The sequence below is a fragment of the Bidens hawaiensis genome, unplaced genomic scaffold, assembly GCF_021521415.1.
Source record: "Bidens hawaiensis isolate Kalapana, Puna unplaced genomic scaffold, B.hawaiensis_p1.1 tig00055806_1, whole genome shotgun sequence".
Lineage (NCBI taxonomy): Eukaryota > Viridiplantae > Streptophyta > Magnoliopsida > Asterales > Asteraceae > Bidens > Bidens hawaiensis.
Genome location: NW_027500050.1, coordinates 28,534 through 50,706, shown reverse-complemented (window position 1 = coordinate 50,706; position 22,173 = coordinate 28,534). Strand labels below are relative to the sequence as shown.

General features: G+C 33.5%; 1 protein-coding gene and 1 pseudogene across 1 annotated transcript; both read left to right on the top strand.

The window, feature by feature from the left end:
• Positions 1-554: 554 nt before the first annotated feature.
• On the top strand, positions 555-1,205 carry LOC143601165 (uncharacterized). The gene is made up of 2 exons (XM_077078644.1): positions 555-860; positions 957-1,205. Exons 1-2 carry the CDS (start codon positions 555-557, stop codon positions 1,203-1,205), a joined length of 555 nt encoding a protein of 184 aa, XP_076934759.1.
• Positions 1,206-19,622: 18,417 nt separating this feature from the next.
• LOC143601164 (factor of DNA methylation 4-like) lies at positions 19,623-21,955 on the top strand (annotated as a pseudogene).
• Positions 21,956-22,173: the final 218 nt, after the last annotated feature.

Sequence of the window (22,173 nt, the reverse complement as noted above, 5' to 3'; positions counted from 1 at the left end):
AAAGATGCTTTGTTTTCCACTTTTACCCCAAATCACGTGAGAAAGCAAATCCTCTCCAAACCCTAACCTCTCCTTCCAGCCACCACCACAGTCGATCGGCGCCTCCACCACCTCTTCTCCAGCCACCACCATCGTCTCTCCTAACCCCTACCACCACTACCTCTCCCAGACTCGCAACCGTTCTCAGCCCTAACCTCAGAACGACCTCTCCCAGCCCCGACCACCACCGCCTCTCCCAGCCACCACCACCGCTTCTCCCGGCTCCGACCACCGTCGTTCCCAACCCAACCACCGCCGCTCCGTTCTTACGAGGTAAATCGATCTTGTGCTCTTGTATTTGCATCCATGTTTATAAATAACTGAACAATATGTGCTCTTGTATTTGCGGTGGGTTAATATATAACAATTTTATTTATATGTTGATTTGCTTTGAACATGTCCCTAATTTGTTGAACTATTTTACTAATTTGCTTTGAACATGCCCCTAAGTTTTTAAACTAATTTGCTTTGAACATGATTTTGTGGAAACTCATTTTCTTTTATTGTTCAAAGAAATGGTTAGGATTAATTGGAAACTAGAAGGTGTGGAGAAAACTTTTCTTGAAGCATGTATTCACGAGTTAACCATTAATGGGCGTGAGGGAGGTAACCTTAAAACATTGTCATGGAAGAATATTTCGGAAAAATTAAAAATGCAACATAACTTCATAGTGGAACAAAAACAAATGAGGAACCGTTATGACTATCTAAAAGGAAGATTTTCAGCTTGGAAAAAGCTTAAAAACAAAAAAGGCAATAATTATAATGCCGTGACAAACATGTTTAATTTGTCGAAAGAAGAGTGGCAACTAGAGATGAAGGTATTTTTTAAACAATAATATCTTTTCTCTCTGAATAGTAGTTCTTAATATATTTCAAGAATCTTATAGAATTTTATAATATTTTTTTCCAAACAGTCTAACAAGTATGTAGAAGCCTTAAGAACCGTGCCACTTGCTTACCCCGAACTATGTACTCAATTGTTTGAGGGCTCTACATCTAATGGCTTTGAAAGTTGGGGTCCATCTTCTACACTTCCACATCCTTTTGAGGAAGTGTTGGACAACACTTCAAATGGTCTTGAGGACGTTGATTTAACTGCAATAGGTACTCCAACTGTAAGTGTTAATGACGACTCACCCGTTCAGCCAAAAAAAAAGGGGTGAAAAGAAAGGACAGGGAATCCGTAAATTCAAGTCTAATAGAAATTAAGGACATATTAACGAGATGGCAAAAGTGTTTATTGAGAAACATAAAGCTTCTAATGATATTGAGGCATGTATGGCGAAGTTAGAGTCAATGGGATGGGATGTACTTGATGCAAAATATCAAACGACGATTTTACTTTTTGGTGAAAGTGCCGATCTTAGGAAGGTGTGGTTACTTCTTAATCCGCTAGCTTATGAGCCATGGGTGAAAAAAGCAGGATCGAAATACGGATTATTTTGAATTTTTTTTGTTTAAGGTTATGTTATGAACCTTTTGGATGTTTGTTTGTTGAAGGTTATGTTATGAATTTTTTGGATGTTTGTTTGTTGAAGGTTATGTTATGAATTTTATGGATGTTTTTTTAAAGAAAATTATGTTATATGTTTTATTCATGTTTTTTATGACAGGTAACATATTGATTCGGACGATGAGATCATAGTTTTCATGGTAATTTGTTGGTATTGGCTACAATTAGCCTTAAGAGGAAATGAAAGGATAAGAGATCATAATTCGGCATTGACCGGTCATGCATGTAAGCAAGAATTGTTGCATGGATCAAGTACACAATGCCATGAGATCATGCGTATTTCGCGTGATGCATTTGTACTATTGTGCAATCATTTTATACAAAATAATTGGTTGCAATGTAGTCGGACAATAAGCGTTCAAGAAAAGTTAGCTATGTTTTTTATTGTCATAGGACATAACGAACGCTTTCGAGTGGTTAAGCGACGGTTTCAACATTCAACGGAAACGGTTCATAGATGTTTCCATGAGGTCCTAAATGCAATGATGAACTTCGCAAGAGAAGTTATAGTCCCTACATATACCAATGAAGCCCCAAATACTTCAGAACGACACAGGAAGTTAAAAGAAATATTTCTCGGAGCAATAGGTGCATTAGATGGAACTCTTATACATGCAGTCGTTGCTGCTGATCAACAGACCCGTTACAGGGGAAGAGGAAAAGGTGAATGCTATCAAAATGTTTTAGCAATTTGTGACTTTAATATGGTATTCACCTTTGTATGGGCCGGATGGGAAGGCATTGCACATGATTTAAGGGTTTTAAAAGAAGTAGCATTTAACCAGACTTCCGGCTTTCCTTTCCCTCCAATAGGTTTTTAATCATTCATGAACTTTTATTATAAATTATATTATATATTTTCATGTTGTTGTTTTGACAACAGACACTAACGGTTACAGATAAATATTACCTTTGCGATGCTGCATATACCAATACTCGTGGATTTATGACTCCTTACCATAATACACGATATTGGTTAGCCGATTTTCGACAAAGACGTGCGTTAACTAAGGAAGAAAAATTCAATCATGCTCACACACAACTCAGAAATGTTATTGAGCGCTCGTATGGTGTTTTGAAGGCCCGATTCCCAATCCTACAGCGAATGGCTCCTTTTTCTTTTCCAAAACAAAGGGACATAGTGATTGCTTGCTACGCCGTACATAATTTTATAAGGAAATCAAATATTTTTAATCAGTTATTTATGGAGTACAACGAGGACACTGCATTTTCAGAAGAACAAGGCGGAGACAACAATAGTGAGTCAGTTCATGACATAAAATGGGGTTCACAAGGCATTCACTATATGAATAATTTGCGTGACCAAATAGCTAATCAACTAGTTTGATCAGTTAAAATTGAATTGTACACAAAGTATAAATTTGTATTTGAATTTTAGTATGTGTTTTATGGATTATGAAGGATTTGTGTAATTTTGATTTTCTATGTTGTTTTGAATTCTCTTTATTTTAATTATCCGTCATTCAGTATAGTCATTCAGATTTTTGATCAAACAAATACATTTCATTCAGTACATAATTCTGCAGAGGGGTAAAGTAGTAATTCTGCACAGTCATTCAGATGTCTAACCAAACAGCTCTTATTGGTTCATATGCCTAACTGGTTCAGATTATCTTATCCATTCAGACAACTTAATGGTTCAGACTTACTGATTCAGATATTGCCAAACAGCCCCTTACATACATCAGAGATATATCTCTGGTTTTGTTAAGGTGTAGGATGCTTTAGGTTTGATATATTTGTTATTGTTATTCATCCATGTATGTAACGATGGTCGAATGCAATACTCTTCTAGATCCATCCTTGCCTTGATATTATCTTTTGTTTTGGAGGTATCCATTATTGTGTGAAAAAGATTCTCAAAACATTCTTCTCAATATGCATTATATCAAGGTGTGTAGGATTAGCAGCATGGGCCAATGTTCAAGCTCCCAAAAAATGCCTTTCTTTACCCAATTATGGGTTTTCCTGAAAATCAGCATCTTTATTCTTTGGGTTATTTAGTTCACTTCATAGATGGTTGAAATGTCAAACACCTGTTCGTATAAATCCCAACATACGAACCAATTAACTTTGGTGGAGGTCCTAATGATGGCGGTGCGATTTCTTAGCCCGAAATCCCTTTTTATCTTTACGTATGGGTGTGAAGGAGGTAGAAATCTTCGATGGCAGTCAAACCAACATGATTTACCTCCAACATGTAACCGAAAGGCTTTCGTGTCTCCCATACAGTATGGGCAAGCTATATTTCCATGTTATGTGTATAGATTTTAAGATCAATTTATGTAAGGCCTCGTTCCCGCTAACCCTACTTTGGTGTTGGATTTACTCATAAACATAGTTCTAAAATCAGAGTAAATTAAAAACTTCGTGGAATGATTAAAAACTTCAAACATCACATTACAAAACATTCATTCTTGTCTTAACATACAAATTGTCTTTTCATAAATAATTAATTAAAACAGTCATAACACTTCATCATGGATGCCAGTCTCTTCAATCCATGTCGTGTGTCCCTCCTTAAGCCAGCTGCCTCAACCTATTTGTTTGCGTACATACTAAAAGTCAGCTACGCTGAGTGAGTTCTAGTTAATCATTTAACATACAATACATTCATACCCTTACTCATACGCGTCCGAAGATACGTATTCATACCTTAATTTTCTATTACTCCTTTCATATATATCTTATATACATGCATACGTACTTACATACTTTCTTTCATAAAACCCTATGGTATACCATAAGCTATTCTATATTAAACATCACAGATATTGTAAGGGTCTGGTCCCTATCATCACAGATATTATAAGGGTCTAGTCCCTAACATCACAAATATTATAAGGGTCTGGTCCCTATCATCACAGATATTATAACGGCCTGGTCCCTAACATCACAAATATTATAAGGGTCTGGATTCTACTGCCTCGAATAACCATACATTTATCATACGTGCGTATTTTACCTGTCTCATGTGTATAATAATATATATATATATACATGCTCATTCATACTATCATTATATAGTAATAACATCCAATACATAGTCATACATGTATCATACACTTATCAATTCAGTAAATGTATTAACTATCACATAGGAGTATGCACACAGCCCCGAAAACATTTCAAAGAGAAATGGGGCTAGAACTCACCTGGAGTTGATTTCTCTCGCCGTTAATGGTAATTCCCTTCTTTAGTTGAGCACGGCTAACTGTACAATACATTAAGCGTGTCAATTATCTATTACCACTATTTCCTACATCTAAATTTATGAAACCCTCAACTAACGGGGGTCCGGGGGCAGCGCCCCTAGTAGCGGGGTCTAGGGGGGCAGCCCCTAGCAGGGTCCAAGGGGCAGCGCCCCTGGCTGGGGTTGAGCTATATCAGAAAATGCATCAGCTCAAAAAAATTTTATTTTCATTAACAGTCCTTTAACAAAAAATGCATCAGAAAATGAATTTTATAAAATTTCGCATGGAATAATTTCGCTTCGCATGCATGGAATTTCGCTTCGCATGACTTTTTCGCTTCGCATGCTTTTTCGCTTCGCATGAAACTGTTTCGCTTCGCATGAAACTATTTCGCTTTGCATAGAACTGTTTCGCTTCGCATGACTGTGCGATGCGAAATTACCTTTTTCGCTTCGCATGGTCGTGCGATGCGAAATAGCCTTTTTCGCTTCGCATGGATTATGCGATGCGAAATTCTTCTTTTCCTTCGTTTTTACCATTTAATGGCCATTTTACTTCGTGACTCTTCCTTAGGACCCGATTTTACCCTTTTTAAGGGTTTTGGGTTGTACCAACTTTGTATACTTGCGTTTTATAAGGCTCCGAACATCACATTTTTACCATATAACATTCTCGTGGGGTTATAACTTATCAAGTTCATGTTTTTCTTCCATCATATACCCCGATTTATCCTTCTATTGGTTTGCATGTCGAATCCGACCTAAAACTTAACCTTTAAAACCAAAACTCACATTTTGTTGGTCTCGGGTTCGGATTTGGACAGATCCGTGGAGCTTGGTGGTGTTTCTTGTTGTTTTAAGGTGTTTACACCTAAGATTCTTCCTTCCTTTTGCTTGGATCCGAATCCGAATTGCTAGAGAGAAAGTGTGTGTTTTCTAGTGTGTGTGTTGTGTAAAAAAATGGTGAAAGGATGGGGAATGGCCTTATATAGAGAGCCATGGGCCCCACCATCCACCTCCATTCCAATCTTATCCAAATACAAACACGCACACAACCAAACTAACGACACACCGATAATAATAAAACTTTTCATTATTTATTAATTCTCAAAATACGGATGTTACAATTTAAAGCCAGAATACTAAACATAGGCTATAATTTGGTATCTTCATTCTTACGCAATAAATTCAGGTTATAAGATTGGTACATCATTAGAGGATCAGATTAAAATTCATATATGGTTATTCAACTAATCAAGTTTCTAGTGTTCGTGTTCTGAGTTAGAATCGAATACCTTAAACATATAAGGAACATACACAACAGTTCCCGGCTGGCGTCAGTTTGATTACCTGGATAGATGAATACGACACTCCCCTGATTCAGAATCTTCAGTTCCTTATGGGCGATGATTCGGCGGTGTTATGGAGTGTTATCGTAAGATCGATTTGAGGTTTAGGGACGAGGCTTGAAATTTTCAAATTTTAGATGTATTTGTTGATGAAGATAACGGGAAGAAAGAGAGATTGCTACCATATTATTATTATTATTATTATTATTATTATTATTATTATTAAAAAGAGAAACCTATAGCTACAGTGGCTGTCATGTGGCAGTCACTAAGTTTTTTTTTTTTTTTAAATATTTTGAAATAAGTTTCACTATTATTCCTTTGAAAGTAGTAAAAGTAACAAAAAGGTAAGTTGGTGTGGTGGTGTTGCTAGATTGTTGTAACTTGCATGTACCGAGTTCAAACCTTTCTTAAGACATTTTTTTTTTGTATTTTTGTATTTTTTTTTTGTTTTTAAATAGATTTTATACAAAATCAAGCAACGAAAAAGTAAGGTGGTGTGATGTTTAGTTTTTTAATTTGTTTTAAATACGTTATTTTGAGGAACTATTTTTTGGGTTTAGTTTTGGTACCGTAAAGAACATAGCCGATACCAACCGAATTCGTGCCAACTTATGAAAACGACGCCCGACCAACAGAACTGCCCGACGCAACGCACCGGATAACAAACTAGTTATTAGTAGTAGTAGTAGTAGTAGTAGTAGTAGTAGTAGTAGGGATAAGGCTTGAAATTTCCATCGTTTTGTTTATTATTATTATTATTATTATTATTATTATTATTATTATTATTATTATTATATAGTAAAAGTGAAGCTTGGTGCCACGACTAGGTATTCTGATTTTGCTGGATTTCTATTTAGGATTTGTTTTTGATGAAAATATACATGAGTGCCTGGTGGTCAGTTGGTTGTGTAAGACCAAAAATGCGACTTGTGATATCAAAGTATGAAACCCGTTATATATTTACGGTCAAGTTAATAATTAAAGTGGGCGAGAAATCCGGACACGAGATGAGAACTTCGACACGCGTTTAAACTTAACGAGAAAGCTTCTAGATTATGTGTTTAGTTATAAATAGGGACTTGTATTTTCTTATTTGTGTGTGTTTTCTAGTGTGTAAACAACCACCCAAGGGGAGTTCACCTTGGGTGGGATCGGTACGTTTCAATATTATGAATCTTTTGTACCGGTTACGAGATCGTTTACCCTTTATCATATCTTTACATTATATGTTCGATCGTTTGTTTGTACCGCACCTATCTTGAGCGTTTATCAAGAACAAAGCTGTTCGTTGTCGGATCCGGTTTTGGGACCTACAATTGGTATCAGAGTAGGTTTGAATCAACCGATTCAACTTTGTTCTTGATATTTGGGTTCTATTTCCGCTATTACCCGAACCAAGACGTTAATTTCTTGAAGTTCTGTTGAAGTTTTGAAAATAAAGTTGAAGGTTTGGAAATAAAGTTGAAGATTTGAGGAAATAAAGTTGCTTGAAGGTCGTCTCGTGTGTAGATCTGGAATCTCAGCCCCGTTTATTGTGTTTCTGTGAAGAGCGGACGGTAGCCGGTGACCTCAAATTGCTAGTGGATGTCCGTGAAATAAGGGGATGGCGTTTGGTGTCGGCGACCGTCTGTGGTGAAATAAAAAGGTAATGGTTGATGATGATAGTCCCTGAAGGTGGTGGTTGGAGAACAATTTACCGGCCAGAAAGGTTGCTGGTGGCGTTTGGTGATGACGGAAAATGGCGGGTTTAAGTGACGTTTGGAATGTGAATGGCAAGAGCTCGGTTTTCCGGCAAAGGGTGGTCGTGGCTGGGGTGATGGTGGCCGTGGGTATCTGGCGGCATTTGTTACCAGAATACGGCTGTCCGGCTAGAAGGTCATCAGTATTATATCCAATTGCAGGATTATGATTTTTCCGGCTAGAATGGCCGGCGACTGTTTGTAGCTGGTGATGCTGCCGGATTCTATTTTACGAGTTTGGTGTCTTCACAAGATTTGTACAATAGGTCATGGTGTTTGGAAAGTGGACTGCTGGGGCTCCGCTCTCCCGTTGGAACAATTTTTTCCGACGATTTATGGTGGCATTAGACATCAAGGGCGCCGCAGTGGCTGTGGTGGCTGGTATCGTGGCTGTGGACTGTGATGGCCAGAATCCTATTTCCGGCGGCCGGTTGCCGGAATGGCCGAAGCCAGATGCTGATGATGGCTGAATATAAGTGAAAGACTAAAGGTTTACTTCTTTGTTTTTTGTTGTGCCCTAATGAGAAGTGGGCTTAGGCTTAACTGGGTTTAGATAAATATTAATACTTGGGCCAAAGCCTTCTGGTCCATATTACTATTTGTTCTGGGCTATTATTGTTGGTTTATTATATTTCAAGTTGGGCCAGAAGCAAATTAAAGTTGTAACTAAATTTTCGGGTCGAGAAATAATTATCTTTCGTGTTGACCAAACAGAAGAAAGTCAAATTTGTTTGGGTTTCATCATTATTGGACCGTGTTCAAAGCATATTATTTCCATGTTATTTTCAAGGGGTTCGAGAATTGGATCCTGAAAACGTGGGCTATGAGCATCCGAGATGCTTATTTATTAAGGTGATAATTTTTAAACAAGTTAATTTTAATAGGGAATTAAATTGTTTAAGCTCTCAACCTGAAAATATGGGATACGAGTATCTTGGATACTTATTTATTAGGGGTGAGTTACATAAACAATTTCATTCACGGAAATAATAAGCGTTTTGTCATTTGATCTTGTCCCCGGTATTTCGTCAAGCTTTTCTGAACCTATATTGCTTAAGATCCGAGATGGATAAAGAAGCGAGAACGTCTTCATGAATGAATTAGGTAAATCGTACCTTGAGGGGGTGATTGAAGAAGCTTTGGTTATCTGGATGATTTGCGAAAATGTGAGACAGAGTTTGACGATGTTTTGAGATCACAAGTCAAGGGGTGATTGTAAGGCCAAAAATGTGACTTGCGATATCAAAGTATAAAATCCGTTATATATTTACGGTCAAGTTAATAATTAAAGTTGGCGAGAAATCCGGACACGAGATGAGAACTTCGACACACGTTTAAGTTTAACGGGAAAGCTTCTAGATTATGTGTTTAGTTATAAATAGGTATTTTTATGTTCTTATTTGTGTGTGTTTTCTAGTGTGTAAACAACCACCCAAGGGGAGCTCACCTTGAGTGGGATCAGTTCGTTTTAATATTATGAATTTTTTGTATCGATTATGAGATCGTTTACCCTTTATCATATCTTTACATTATACGTTCGATCGTTTGTTTATACCGCACCCATCTCGCGCGTTTATCAAGAGCAAAGCCGTTCGTTGTCAAATCCAGTTTTGAGACCTATTGGTTGGTTTGTTTGTGTTAAGTTTCCAAGTTATGCAGCGCAGGTTCGAATCTGTTCTGTTGCTTCACTTGATGTTTTTATTGACCTTAGAAGCTACTTGCCTTTTTAGTCCACCAGCTTTTCTTTTCTTTTTTGTTTTATATATATGTTGGTTTTTAAACTTATGTTCATTTCTTTGGCAGGCTCAGCAATTATGGAAACTAACCGAATTCACGTAGCTTTAACGCTGGGGGCTGATAATGTTGGGTTTTTTTTAAATGCTTTTTTGTTGTTTTAATTTGTTCTGGTATCATATCGAATGTATCGAAGACCGACTAATTTCGCATGGAGTCACTGCCTCAACGCTCGGGCTTTACCAATGCCCGACTTTTACTGACCAATACCACTCCATTGGCCTACATCAGTTTTTATATATTTTTTGTTTTAGTTCCGATACCGTAACAAAAATTACTGATATTGACCGAATTTGCGTCGACTCGTTTTCGTAGCGCTTAGGTTTTACCAATGCAAGGGTTTTGCCAACATCTGAGTTTCGACGCTTGGGTTTTGCCAATGTGCGGGCTTTTCCGACCGAATAAACATTGTGAAGTATACTTTGTTTTTTTAGTTTTTTATCCTTAGTTTATTTATTTTTCAGGTTTATGGTCGGTAACGTAACGAACGTAGTAAATATTGACCGAATTATCGATAACTCGCCACTGCAATGCCCATGTTTTACGGAGTGAATTAACCTCGCAAAGCATGGGTAAATAACTAGTTATTATATAAGACTAAAACTTATTGCAGGTGCCACGAACTGTTTTTTATTTTTTTTTATTTTGATGTAGGATGTAGACTTTTTTTTTTTTCCTTTTTTAGGCATTATCATCAATAAAATTTGAGTCTATTCCCAATTGTAATGCCCATGTAAATTTGTGGCTACTCACAATTGTAATGTTTGTGTTTTTTGTTTTTTTCTTTTGATTTGTATATGTTAATATGATAAAATTATTTTTAGAGCCGACTCTTTGCCGTAACACTTGTGTTTTGCCGATCAAATAACTGGCATTTTATTATTATTATTTTTTTTTGTATTATAAGTTACGAATGCCACTATTATCCTGGATGTTCACTGATTATCTTTTGGGTTTAGTGTCGGTACTTGTACGAACCTAACTGATACCGACCGAGTTCATGTCACTTCGATCATAAGTTGTATGTGTGCGGATACTGTTTTTGGCGTTGATAAATTTGCTTTTTTATTCATTGTTGGTGTCGTAACGAGCTTTGACCGATACTAGCCAAATTTGCGTAACGCCGTTGCCGCAACGCAACGGGTGTTGATACTAGTTCTTAATTTTATGATTATTATTCATCGGGTTAGTAGCTGTCAATTCTACATAAAAGTCATAAGATTGTTCGCTTCATATTTTGATTATTTTTTATTGATCCTAAGTCGAAAAATGAAAGTGCTTCGAGTGGGACTCGATAATTAAGACCGATGATTAGCATTTATCATTTACAAGTGCAGCGAGGCAAGCATATTACAGATCAAGTAAATATACAACAAAAGGTCTAGTATATTGACATTTCAATCCTCAATAGATTCAACATTGGCGATTTTCCAAGGGGTAATTTGGAAATTTTAATGTATCACTTAATTGTAATTGTAAACTAATCGAGACAACTTTAATAGTTATATTTCAGAAAGTTGGCTACTGTACTTGTAATCGAACAACTTCTATCGGTAAATTTTTAACCCTTTTTGCTACCAAATCAATTTTCATCATATTATTTTTATTTCTATATATTAAAACTAGCAATGATATCTGCAACCGAACCAATTTCAGTCGTTACGCTTGTGACCAATTAACGACCGAAAAATCCGGCTGCCAGTTTTCCAAACAACATGTGTTTTGGTCGCTATTGTTGCAACCGGACAATTCTAGTAGGAGAATTTACAACATTTTTTGATATATTCTGTTCTTCAAAAATAGCGACCATATTTGCAACAAAAATAAATCGCTACATTTGCGACCAATTAACAACCGCATATGTTTGGTCGCTAATATTGCGGCCAATATTGGTTTAGTCGCTAATTTTACGACCGAACAATTCAGTCTACAAATTTGCAACCACTTTTGTGACCAAATATGTTAATATTTTTAAATTCTATAAAACTAGCGAATCGGTCGCTAATTTAGCGGCCAATTTTGTTATGGAGACTAATTTTGCGACCAAAACAATTTTGGTCAAAAATTTTGTGACTGTCTTTTGCGACCAAATGAAATTATATTTTTTTCTTCTTTAAAACTAGTGACCATATTCGCAACTGAAACATTTCGGTTGCTTACATATGTGACAAATTAACGACCGAAAAAGTTTGATCGCTAATTTTGCGACCTATCTTGTTCTAGTCAATAATTTTGCGACCGAAGCAATTTTAGTCAAAAATTCGCGACCATTTTTGCGACCAAATAAATTCCTATTAATTTTTTTTTCCTTTTTTTAATAATGAGCGACTATAATTGCAACCGAAACAACTTTGGTCGCTACACTTGCGACCGATTAACGACCGAAAATGTTCGGTCGTTAATTTTGCAACCGATTTTGTTTTGGTTGCTAATTTTGCAACCGATTTTGTTTCGGTCGGTAAATTTGCGACCGATATTGATTTGGTCACTAATACAGCCGCTAATGTTACCACAACTTATCGAGCGTTTCTCAAACTCACCTCGTCCAACTACTTCTCTCAAGTGATGGATCCAAGCATCAGCTGTTGGGTCTCAGTTTAAATCTCTTCAACTTTGTTATACAATGTATTAGTGCAAGCTTAAGATTGTCCATCTGACAACAACTTTGCTGACTTTTTCACTAAAGCCATCGATCATGCCCGATTTGAATTTCTGGTCGAATCACTCGGCATGATCAATTTTGATTAAAACAACCTATCTATCTTTTTATATGTAAAATTGTAAATATTTTCAATATGTCACAATTTTAGAGGGAGAAAATAAGTTAAGTTTAACTTATCAAACAAGATTTTTAGTTTATCTTTAAGAAAAACAAAAATTGAGTCACTTGACTTATCAAAAAGATTTTGTGTTCTTCTAAGAAAATAAGAAAATGTTTAAAGATATTTTCCCATTTAGAGCAAGCTCCAGTTTAGAGAGAGTTGGATAATTTAAAAATTATAAAATTTTGAGAAATTGATCCGACCTTTGGAAAATGATAAGAAATTGTCTTTAACGATCCTAGCACACAAAAATAGTAGATTAAAAGCCAACAAGATAACTGCTTGACGTGTAGATAGGTTTGACAAATAATTAGGTGTCAGAGTGATACAAACTTAAACTCTCGCCTACGCTAGTGGTTAAACATTCATGAAGCGGTTGCCAACTCCATGTAAAGTAATATCAATGAAGGCCGAAATGTAAATAACATGTCATACCCAAGCCTATTTTTACCTGATTACAGTTGTCTTATGTTGTCATGTGTCTGTTTCATTTTTGTGTCAAGAAAAGAGTCAAGAAAATAAAAGAGAAAAAAAAAAGAGACATAAAAGAAAAGAAAAAGAAAATTCAAAATAAGTTTGTCTTAGGATTATTAACTTTTAATTTGGTTAGTCTTTTAGTTTGATTAATGCCAAGGACTTTCTATTTTTGTAGCATACAAGATATGATTGTTAAGGTCCTGAATCTTTTGTTTTAGTTTATTTTCTTTCTTTTGTTCAAGCTTTGGACTTTCTCTGTTTGTAGTCATATAAGACATGATTGTTAAGGCCCTGAACTTCTGCTTTATTTCAATCTTTCTAGATAGAGTCAATTGTCCAAAAGTAAAGTGTCAATCAATATGCTTCTTGTGATCAAATAATAAAGGTTTAAGTCAAATTGAGGTGATATGTAAATACAAACTATACCTGAGGTATGATGGAGTCTGTAATTTGTTGGATTAAATGGGGACACACAACTATTGTACTTAATACATACCTTAACATATCACATTGACATCAAAATACTTGTTAAGTTTAAAGTGGACAGAATATATTTACAATCGACTTTAAGTTTTTGGTATAATAACGTTGAAATAGAAGTGTGATCTAGAACATTAACAAATAATGTGATTCCATATCGTGAACTTTCTCACAAAAATTATTTAGTAAACTTTTTAAGTAAATATTTTTGATATGTAATATTAATTTCATCTTTATTCCTATCTTTTATTTTTTATTTTCTTCTATTTTATTTTAAGTTTCAACTTCAAAATATTATGTATATATTTTCGTAATATTAAAATAAATAAAAATGCCAAAAAGATTGTAAGTCTTTATTGTGTTTGTACATATTTTATTAAACCTTTGTTTTGTTTAAAATCATGATTGTCAAGGTCGTTCATGCAAGGTTCGTTCGAAACATGGGACTTAAACAAATCATTTACATGTTGAGGGACCGAAAGTAAAAATTTCGGAGTTATTTCACAAACATTTCAAACCAAGGACATGTTTTGAAAAATAAAATTCTTCTTTGACCCTCGAGAGGGTCTGTGAACGAATCTTATTCGCTCTAAGTTTTGTGTAGTTGTACATGGATAGGTAGTTCAAGATCAAGTCTGTTGGGATGCAGAGACTAAAGTTGCAGATACTTAAGTGCTTAAAAGAAAACGAGAACGTGAAAGTTGGAAGTTGAACTTAAAAATGAACTGATTGTGTCTAAAGACATAGAAAAAAACCAGTCGACTCAAGAAAGTCAGTAAAAGAAAAGTAGATGTCGAGCCTCCTATATATGATGTTTCTAAAATTTGTTGTTGTCGATCCTTTCCAGAAAATAAGATTGAAATTCAAGTCTACAAGAACTGAAAATAAAGAATTGCCCAAAATCCAACCCGGTTCAAGCTCCTGGATCAAGACAAGTATTGGGTTTCAAGAAATAAAGATGACGCAAAGAACTTGATGATGGTTCCTCATCATACTCAATCCTAGAAGGAGATTATAGGGTCAATATTCTATATTATCATTAGGATTGTGTATGTCTTTGTGTTTTTCTTTTAGTCGGTGTATTACGTACTTAGTACATTTATTTTCTATGGTACAAATGTAAACCTTGGAGAAATGGGGACTCTATAAAAGGGTCACTTTACCCATTTCTCTAAACAAGACACAAGACATAACTCTTGGAAATAAAATCTCTCTCCGTCAAAAACTTACATTTTTCTCTCTTACATATAATAAACTAAGATCCAAGATCCGAGCGTTGTTGGTGATTTTCGCTAACTAACAATATGGATTGATTCGAGTAAAGTTGTGAGATCCATTTTAGAGGACCTGCAGAATAAATTGTATCTGTGTAGAATAAAAAATCAAGAGAGAAGAGAAATAAGTTACAAAGTTAATGAATTCTTTATATATATATATATATATAGGGGATGATTCAGTAGAGAAATGAGATTATTGTGAGAAATGTGAGAAATGAATATAGACCACTAGTTTTATTTTGTGTTTTAAATGCTTAAAGATAAATAAGGAAAGTATTAATTCATGTTTTCTCTTTAATTAATATAACTAATAAATATAATAGTTATCTATTCACTTAACATAACTTATCAAATTATTATAATTGAAAAATAATAAGAATTCATTTATTTTTATAATTTATTTTTTCTCTCTTGAATTTTTATCCTACACAAGTATAATTTATTCATACATTAAAATTTCTTTCTATCCAAAACCAATTTCTTCCAACTCCATATATTAATATCCATCAACATGTAGTTACATTTTGGTAAATAGTATCAAAAAGTATCTTACATGTGTTTGCATTAAATATCAACAAAAAAGTACACATCCTACACAAAAACATATAACCTACACTTGCTCTAATAATAAGAAAATATATAACCTACACACGAAAAACATATAACCGACACACAAGATTCAACATCAATAAACTACACACGCACACGAAAACGTATAACCTACACACGAAAAACATTAACCTACACTCGAAAATTTTATCCTACACAAATACAATTTATTCATATATTATATATCAATATCAATCAACACGTAGATACATTGTGATGAATAATATAAAAAACTATCTTACACATATTAGCAATAAATGCCAATAAAAAATATACAACCTAAACAAAAATATATAACATACACTCGTTCTAAGAATAAGAAAACATATTACCTACACACAAAAATCATATTACATACACACGTATAGAATATGTGTATCCATAATTAGAGAGTGATTTATTATGATTATATTAGTTGTATTAATTAAGAGAGAGAATGCATTTATTGTTGCATTTATATTTTTTTCATTTATTTTTAAACATTCAAAACCTAAAACAAAACTAGTGGCCCATATTCATTTCTCACAGTAATCTTATTTCTCTCATATATATATATATATATATATATATATATATATATAAGGGATGTTTCAGGAGAGAAATAAAATTACTGTGAGAAATATGAGAAATGAATATGAGCCACAAATTTTAATTTAGGTTTTAAATGTTTAAAGATAAATGAGGAAAGTATTAATGCATGCTCTCTTTTCAGTTAATATAACTAATAAATATAATAGTTATTTATTTAATTAATACAACTAATCAAATTATTATAATTGGAAAATATTAAAAATTCATTTATTTTTATAACTTATTTTTTTCTCTTTTGAATTTTTATCCTACACAAGTACAATTTATTCATACATTAAAATTTCTTTTTATCCAAAACTAATTTCTTCCAACTCAATATATTAATATCCATCAACACGTATTTACATTGTGATGAATAGTACAACAAACTATCTTACACGTGTCTACATTAAATATCAACAAAAAAGTACATAACCTACACAAAAACATATAACATACACTTGTTCTAAGAATAAGAAAGCATATAACCTACACATGAAAAATATATAACCGACACACAAAATTCAGCATCAATAAAATACACACGCACACGAAAACGTATAACCTACACACCAAAAACATATAACCTACACTCGAAAAATTTATCCTACACATTTAAATACAATTTATTCGTACATTAAATATTTTTTCTATCCAAAACCAATTTCATCCAACTCAATATATCAATATCCATCAACACGTAGGTATATTGTGATGAATAATACAAAAACTATCTTATATATGTTAGCATTAAATGTTAATAAAAAATATATAACCTACACAAAAACATCCGACATACACTTGTTCTAAGAATAAGAAAACATATTACCCAAACACGAAAAACATATAAACCTACACACGTATAGGATGTGTGTATCTTTTTCTAGTTTATATAATTGTTAATGTCGAATTACATATTTAAGTTGTATACTTTTTTGTATGTTGTACGTTTTTATTGCTCAAAACAAGTGTAGATTATATAATTTTGTGTATGTTGTATATTTATTGTTTATATTTAATGAACACATTTGTATGATATTTTTTTATTATTATTTATAACAATAATTTTTCTAAGTATATCAATTGAAAAAAAAAATTATGTTTTGATATTTATTAATTTGAGAGGATTTATTTTGGTTATATTAGTTGCATTAATTGAAAAGAGAAAATGCATTTATTGTTGCATTTATATTTTTTTATTTATTTTTAAATATTTAAAACATAAAATAAAACTAGTGGTCCATATTCGTTTCCCACATTTCTCATAGTAATTTCATTTCTCTCCTGAACTTAAGCCTATATATATATATGTATGTATATGAAAAAAATACATATAGAAAATATTTTAGTTGAAAATTGAATAACAATATTCCGGTTAAACCTAATAAGGACCAAATCAAAATAAGGGATAAAATTCAATTAATGGTGTTTTTTTTATCTTCAATTGGTTCAAATTCTTTGACCATATATTAAGCGAACCGTTTATTCTGGAATAAAGTCCACATTTTCAAGCAATCTAAGTGTATTATGTCACGTGTCGATTATTCACACCACCTAATTAATGAATTGAGGTGAATGATTGATATTTCCATGATTAATTGGAAGATTGATTAAGAAATAATGATGTGAAGATGATAATGTGGATGAGAGATAGCGTAGATGGTTAGGGTGGGGTGGACACTCCATCCACAAAGAGTTATCACATGTGGTACAAACTCGATTTTATGGTTTAATTTCTTTCATTATGATCTTTCTTTATGAAATCTCATGTGGTACATCAACAAACTAAATACAAATGTCTAAAAGACCAAGAGGTCATTGTTCATTTACGTATGAAGTTTCGAACATCCATGATAATTCAAATTGTAAGATCTGCAAATAAATATCCTTCATTTTTTTTATCAATAATGAAATTATATAGGCCGAGTAGTTATTATTATTATTATTATTATTATTTTGTTGTTGTTGTTGACGTTATCAGAACTCTCTTATGAAAACCTTTTAATTGGTATCCTTACAAATAAAAAAGGGCGAACTTACAAATAAAACTTCAAATAATGTATACCTGAAAATATTTATAGATTTAAGAAACTTCAAATATTTATTTCTCTTTTATTTTTACAATGTGTAATATATTCTACCATATAATACCTATTTTATATAAACTCTGGAATATATTTATTGATTTCACATTGTGTATTAGTTTTGAATAATTTTTTTATTTCGAGATTTAAAAACTAATTTAGAATATACATAAATCAATTCAGATATTTTCAAACTACTATACATTTTGAGATTTATACTATAAAAATAAAATTCTACGTCAGCAACAATATCAGAAATATATTCTCGTTGTTCCATTTCAGAAATCATTTTGACCATTCCATCTACACTCGATTTTTCTGGCGACTTTGCTCTCATTTTCATCAACAGCTTCCAGCGTTGCCGACGATCGTTGCTGGATCAAAAACCTTAACCTAACCTAGCTCGCTAGGGTTTTACTTTGTTATTGAGTTTTACTTCAAGGTATACAAATCTAATCTCTGTGTTGTGTTTGTGTTATTTTACTTATTTACCCCCTGTTTTCCCCGACAAGTTTGCTCGATCAATTCCGGCATAGTTGACGTTCTTACTAGTGCAAAAACCTAACAATTCAGATCTAGGGTTACTTTTGTCAATTTGTTTATTAGATAATTAAGAAATTTGCTACTACAATTTCATCAACTATTCATATATTAGCTATATAAGATTAGATGATTTGGTGTATTGTATCTGCATGCATACCTAAAGGTTTAGGTACTTGTTTTCGTTTAAGTTAACAACTGCTGCTGCTGCAACAAGATTAATTAATTAATTATTTACCTGTTAAGATCAAAGTACCGATCAAACTTGTTGTAGATGGTAATATGCCGTTAATGCGCTAAAAAATCGAATATCGATTATCGCGGTGAGTTTAATTTCATGCAGAATTGTGACACCAATTTGTAACCTAAGACCTCACATTTTGTAACCTAGGGTTTTCAGTTGTTTTATGTTTTTCTTTTTTTTTATCTCATCTTATAAATATACTTTATTACATAAAAATTGTAACTCCAATTTGATTAACTAATTATAACTATATTTTTTATGAGATCTACATGATCAAGGCTCACCTACTTGTTTTTATATATTAAGTTTCATTGCTCTTTCCATTTCCATGGTTAAATGTTTGTTATTGTTGGTATTAATCTCTTGTTGATTTCATGATCTTGATGCATGTGTGTGTGTATTGATGTGGCGGGGAATGCAACACTTAAGTTGGTGATTTATAATACTGTATTTAAAGGAACGAAAAAGCATTGGCCAATTAAACAAAAAATCTAGTAAAAACGTAATTATTTATTAAGTTTTACATAGCAATAGCATACTAAAATTAAAGATAAAAAACATGTTATGGTGTAGTTTCTTTTTGTTAAAAAACATGACGCACAAAAAATTTATTGACATTTAAAAAAATGGGGAACGTGCATGCGCTAAAAAGATTTAGCTTTATGTGAATTTACCTTTTTGTGCTCATGGTATTATAATGTTGTATAGATATTGTTTTTCTAACGATGATAGTTTTGTTATATGACTCAAACTAGTTTATATATCTGTTGAAATCAAGCCTTTTGTAGATGTTTCTTGATAGAACTGATTTCATGTTACCGAATTTGTGTGTTTGATATATTGTAATTCGCAAGATAGGTGCAAGATGAGTCAACGTAGTAGATATGCACTTGACATTGATATCGGAATTGAGAAGTATAAGCACAAGTATCTCAAGGAACTAAGAGGCGGTTGTTTCAAAATTAAGTTTTCAGAAAACATCTTAAAATGTCCCTTTTGTACTGATAGTAGAGACTACTGTTACAACGATCTCCTTCGGCACGCAAATCGCATTGTGCGAGAATCGAAAGGTGCAACCTTAAAGAAAAGGCCAAACACATGGGATTGATTGAGTTTTTAAAGAAGGACTTTGATACTAAAGCTAAACTCAAGAGTTTTCATTCAACAAGTGATAGTTTACTAGATACAACTCAAAAGCAAAATGCTAACGAAGACATATATGTTTGGCCTTGGATGGCTGTGGTTGCCAACATTCCTGTTGAATATAAGAACAGTAAGTATGTGGGTGACAGTGGTAATAAGCTGAAAGTTGATTGGACAGGAAAGGGCTACAAGCCGGAGAAAGTGCATACTCTGTGGAACTATCAGGGTCACTCGGGGCTTGCTGTGGTTGAATTTGGGAGTACGTGGGATGGTTTGTGTCGTGTTGTGTTTTGATGTTTATGAAGGATTTTGAGGTAAACAGACATGGAAGGGAAGATTGGTTTAGTAGGGAAAACTGCAAAGATGATAAGTTGTATGCTTGGATTGCAACAGATAAAGATTATAATTTTTTTGGTGTTGTTGGAAATTATCTTAAAAAGAATGGTGATTTGAAAACTGTGGCAGGCTTTCAAAAAGAAGAACAAGCAAAAGATTCGAAACTGTTTATGGGATTGAAAACTATGATAGACGAAAAGGACAAAAGAAGTGAAGAAATTAATGTTGAAATAAGCAAAACGGATATTGAATTGAAGAGTGTTATGAAACAGAAAGAAGAGATGATAGAGAACTTTAATAGAGGTACTGTTTTCAAGATTGTTAAACCTCTATGTTTCATTTATCTTAATTTTTATTTATTTTTGTTCTTGATCAGATATGGAGATGATGGAAAAAAAGGCCGGTGAGCAGCTTAAAATGATTACAGCTGAGCATGAACGGAGCATTTGGCTGCTGGAAGATCGTGAAAAGAAACTTAGAGCACGCTAAGTTAAAAATGACGATGAGAAACGGAAGCTTGATAATGCGAAGAGAATGGTACTCGATTTTGTTTTACATGCTAGATTGTTATTATTAAAACAATGGAATATTTTTTTATTATTCTTTTTTTGGCAGAATGAAATGGCAATTCTTGAGCAGAAAAAGGCAGATGAAAGAGTGTTGAAGCTAGCTGAGGAACAGAAGGTTTGTTAACAAACTTTCAGATTGAATCATGTGTTTTCATATCAGTTTTTTATAATTGTATTTGATTTAATAAAAACACGACAGAGAGAAAAAGAAAAACTTCACCAGAAAATTATCGAGCTTGAAAAGAAGCTTGATGAAAAGCAACGGTTGGAGCTAGAGATCAAGCAAATGAAGGGAGCCTTGGAAGTGATGAAACACATGACTGAAGAAGATAATGAAGCAAAGAAGAAAATGGAATCAATTAAAAATGATCTGAAAGAAAAAGAAGAGGAACTTGTGTGTTTGGAAGAGCTTAATCAAACATTGATAGTTAAAGAGCGGAAGAGCTAATTAATGTGAGTTTTAATCAAGTCATTCATCTAAACTGACAAAACTTATTTGAAATTACTGTTTTATCCCGCTTGTTTGAATTTTGAACAGGGTTTTAATAAAAATACTGTGCGCGCACATATTTTTGTCAAGCGTATGGGGAAGCTTGATGTAATGCCTTTTATTGCTGCTGCTAAGAGACACTGTTCTAATAATAAAGAGGCATCTGAAAATGCCACAAACTTGGCAGATTTGTGGGAGAATCATCTCGGGGATCCTAGCTGGCATCCCTTTAAAGTCATCACTGTCGGAGGGCAAATCAAGGTATTAATTTCTATACCTATCTTTTGTCAAATTTTATAAACTGTTCTAGTTGATTAAAGTAGGTGTGGAATAATGAAATATGATTACGCAGGAGGTTTTGAATGAAGAAGATGAGAAGCTTGCAAGCTTAAAAAATGAATGTGAGAAAGATGCGTATGATTCCGTCGTAAGAGCTCTTAATGAACTAAATGAGTACAACCCTAGTGGTAGATATCCAATCCCGGAACTTTGGAACAACACGGAGAAAAGACCCGCGACATTGAAAGAAGGCGTTGAATATCTTCTCAAGCAATGGAAAACTCGTAAGCCACGCAAACAGTGTTAAGAAAGGTTGCAGCCATCTTATAACTTTCATGAGTTGTTTAAGCTAAAACTTATAGTACTAGTATGAACACTTTATTTGGGAGTGGCACCTGATTGGGATCCACCTGAAAACTACTATGTTATTATTAGTTTGTGCCTTGTATTCTTCATCCACAGCGGTGGTGATTATGTTTTTGTTATTATTTAAAAATTTTACATCTGAGATATTATTATTATCTTCCATCCTCTTAAGTTGATCATATGATACTTGATTTGAATTAGTATTAGCCTATACACGTTTGTGAATGGCGATT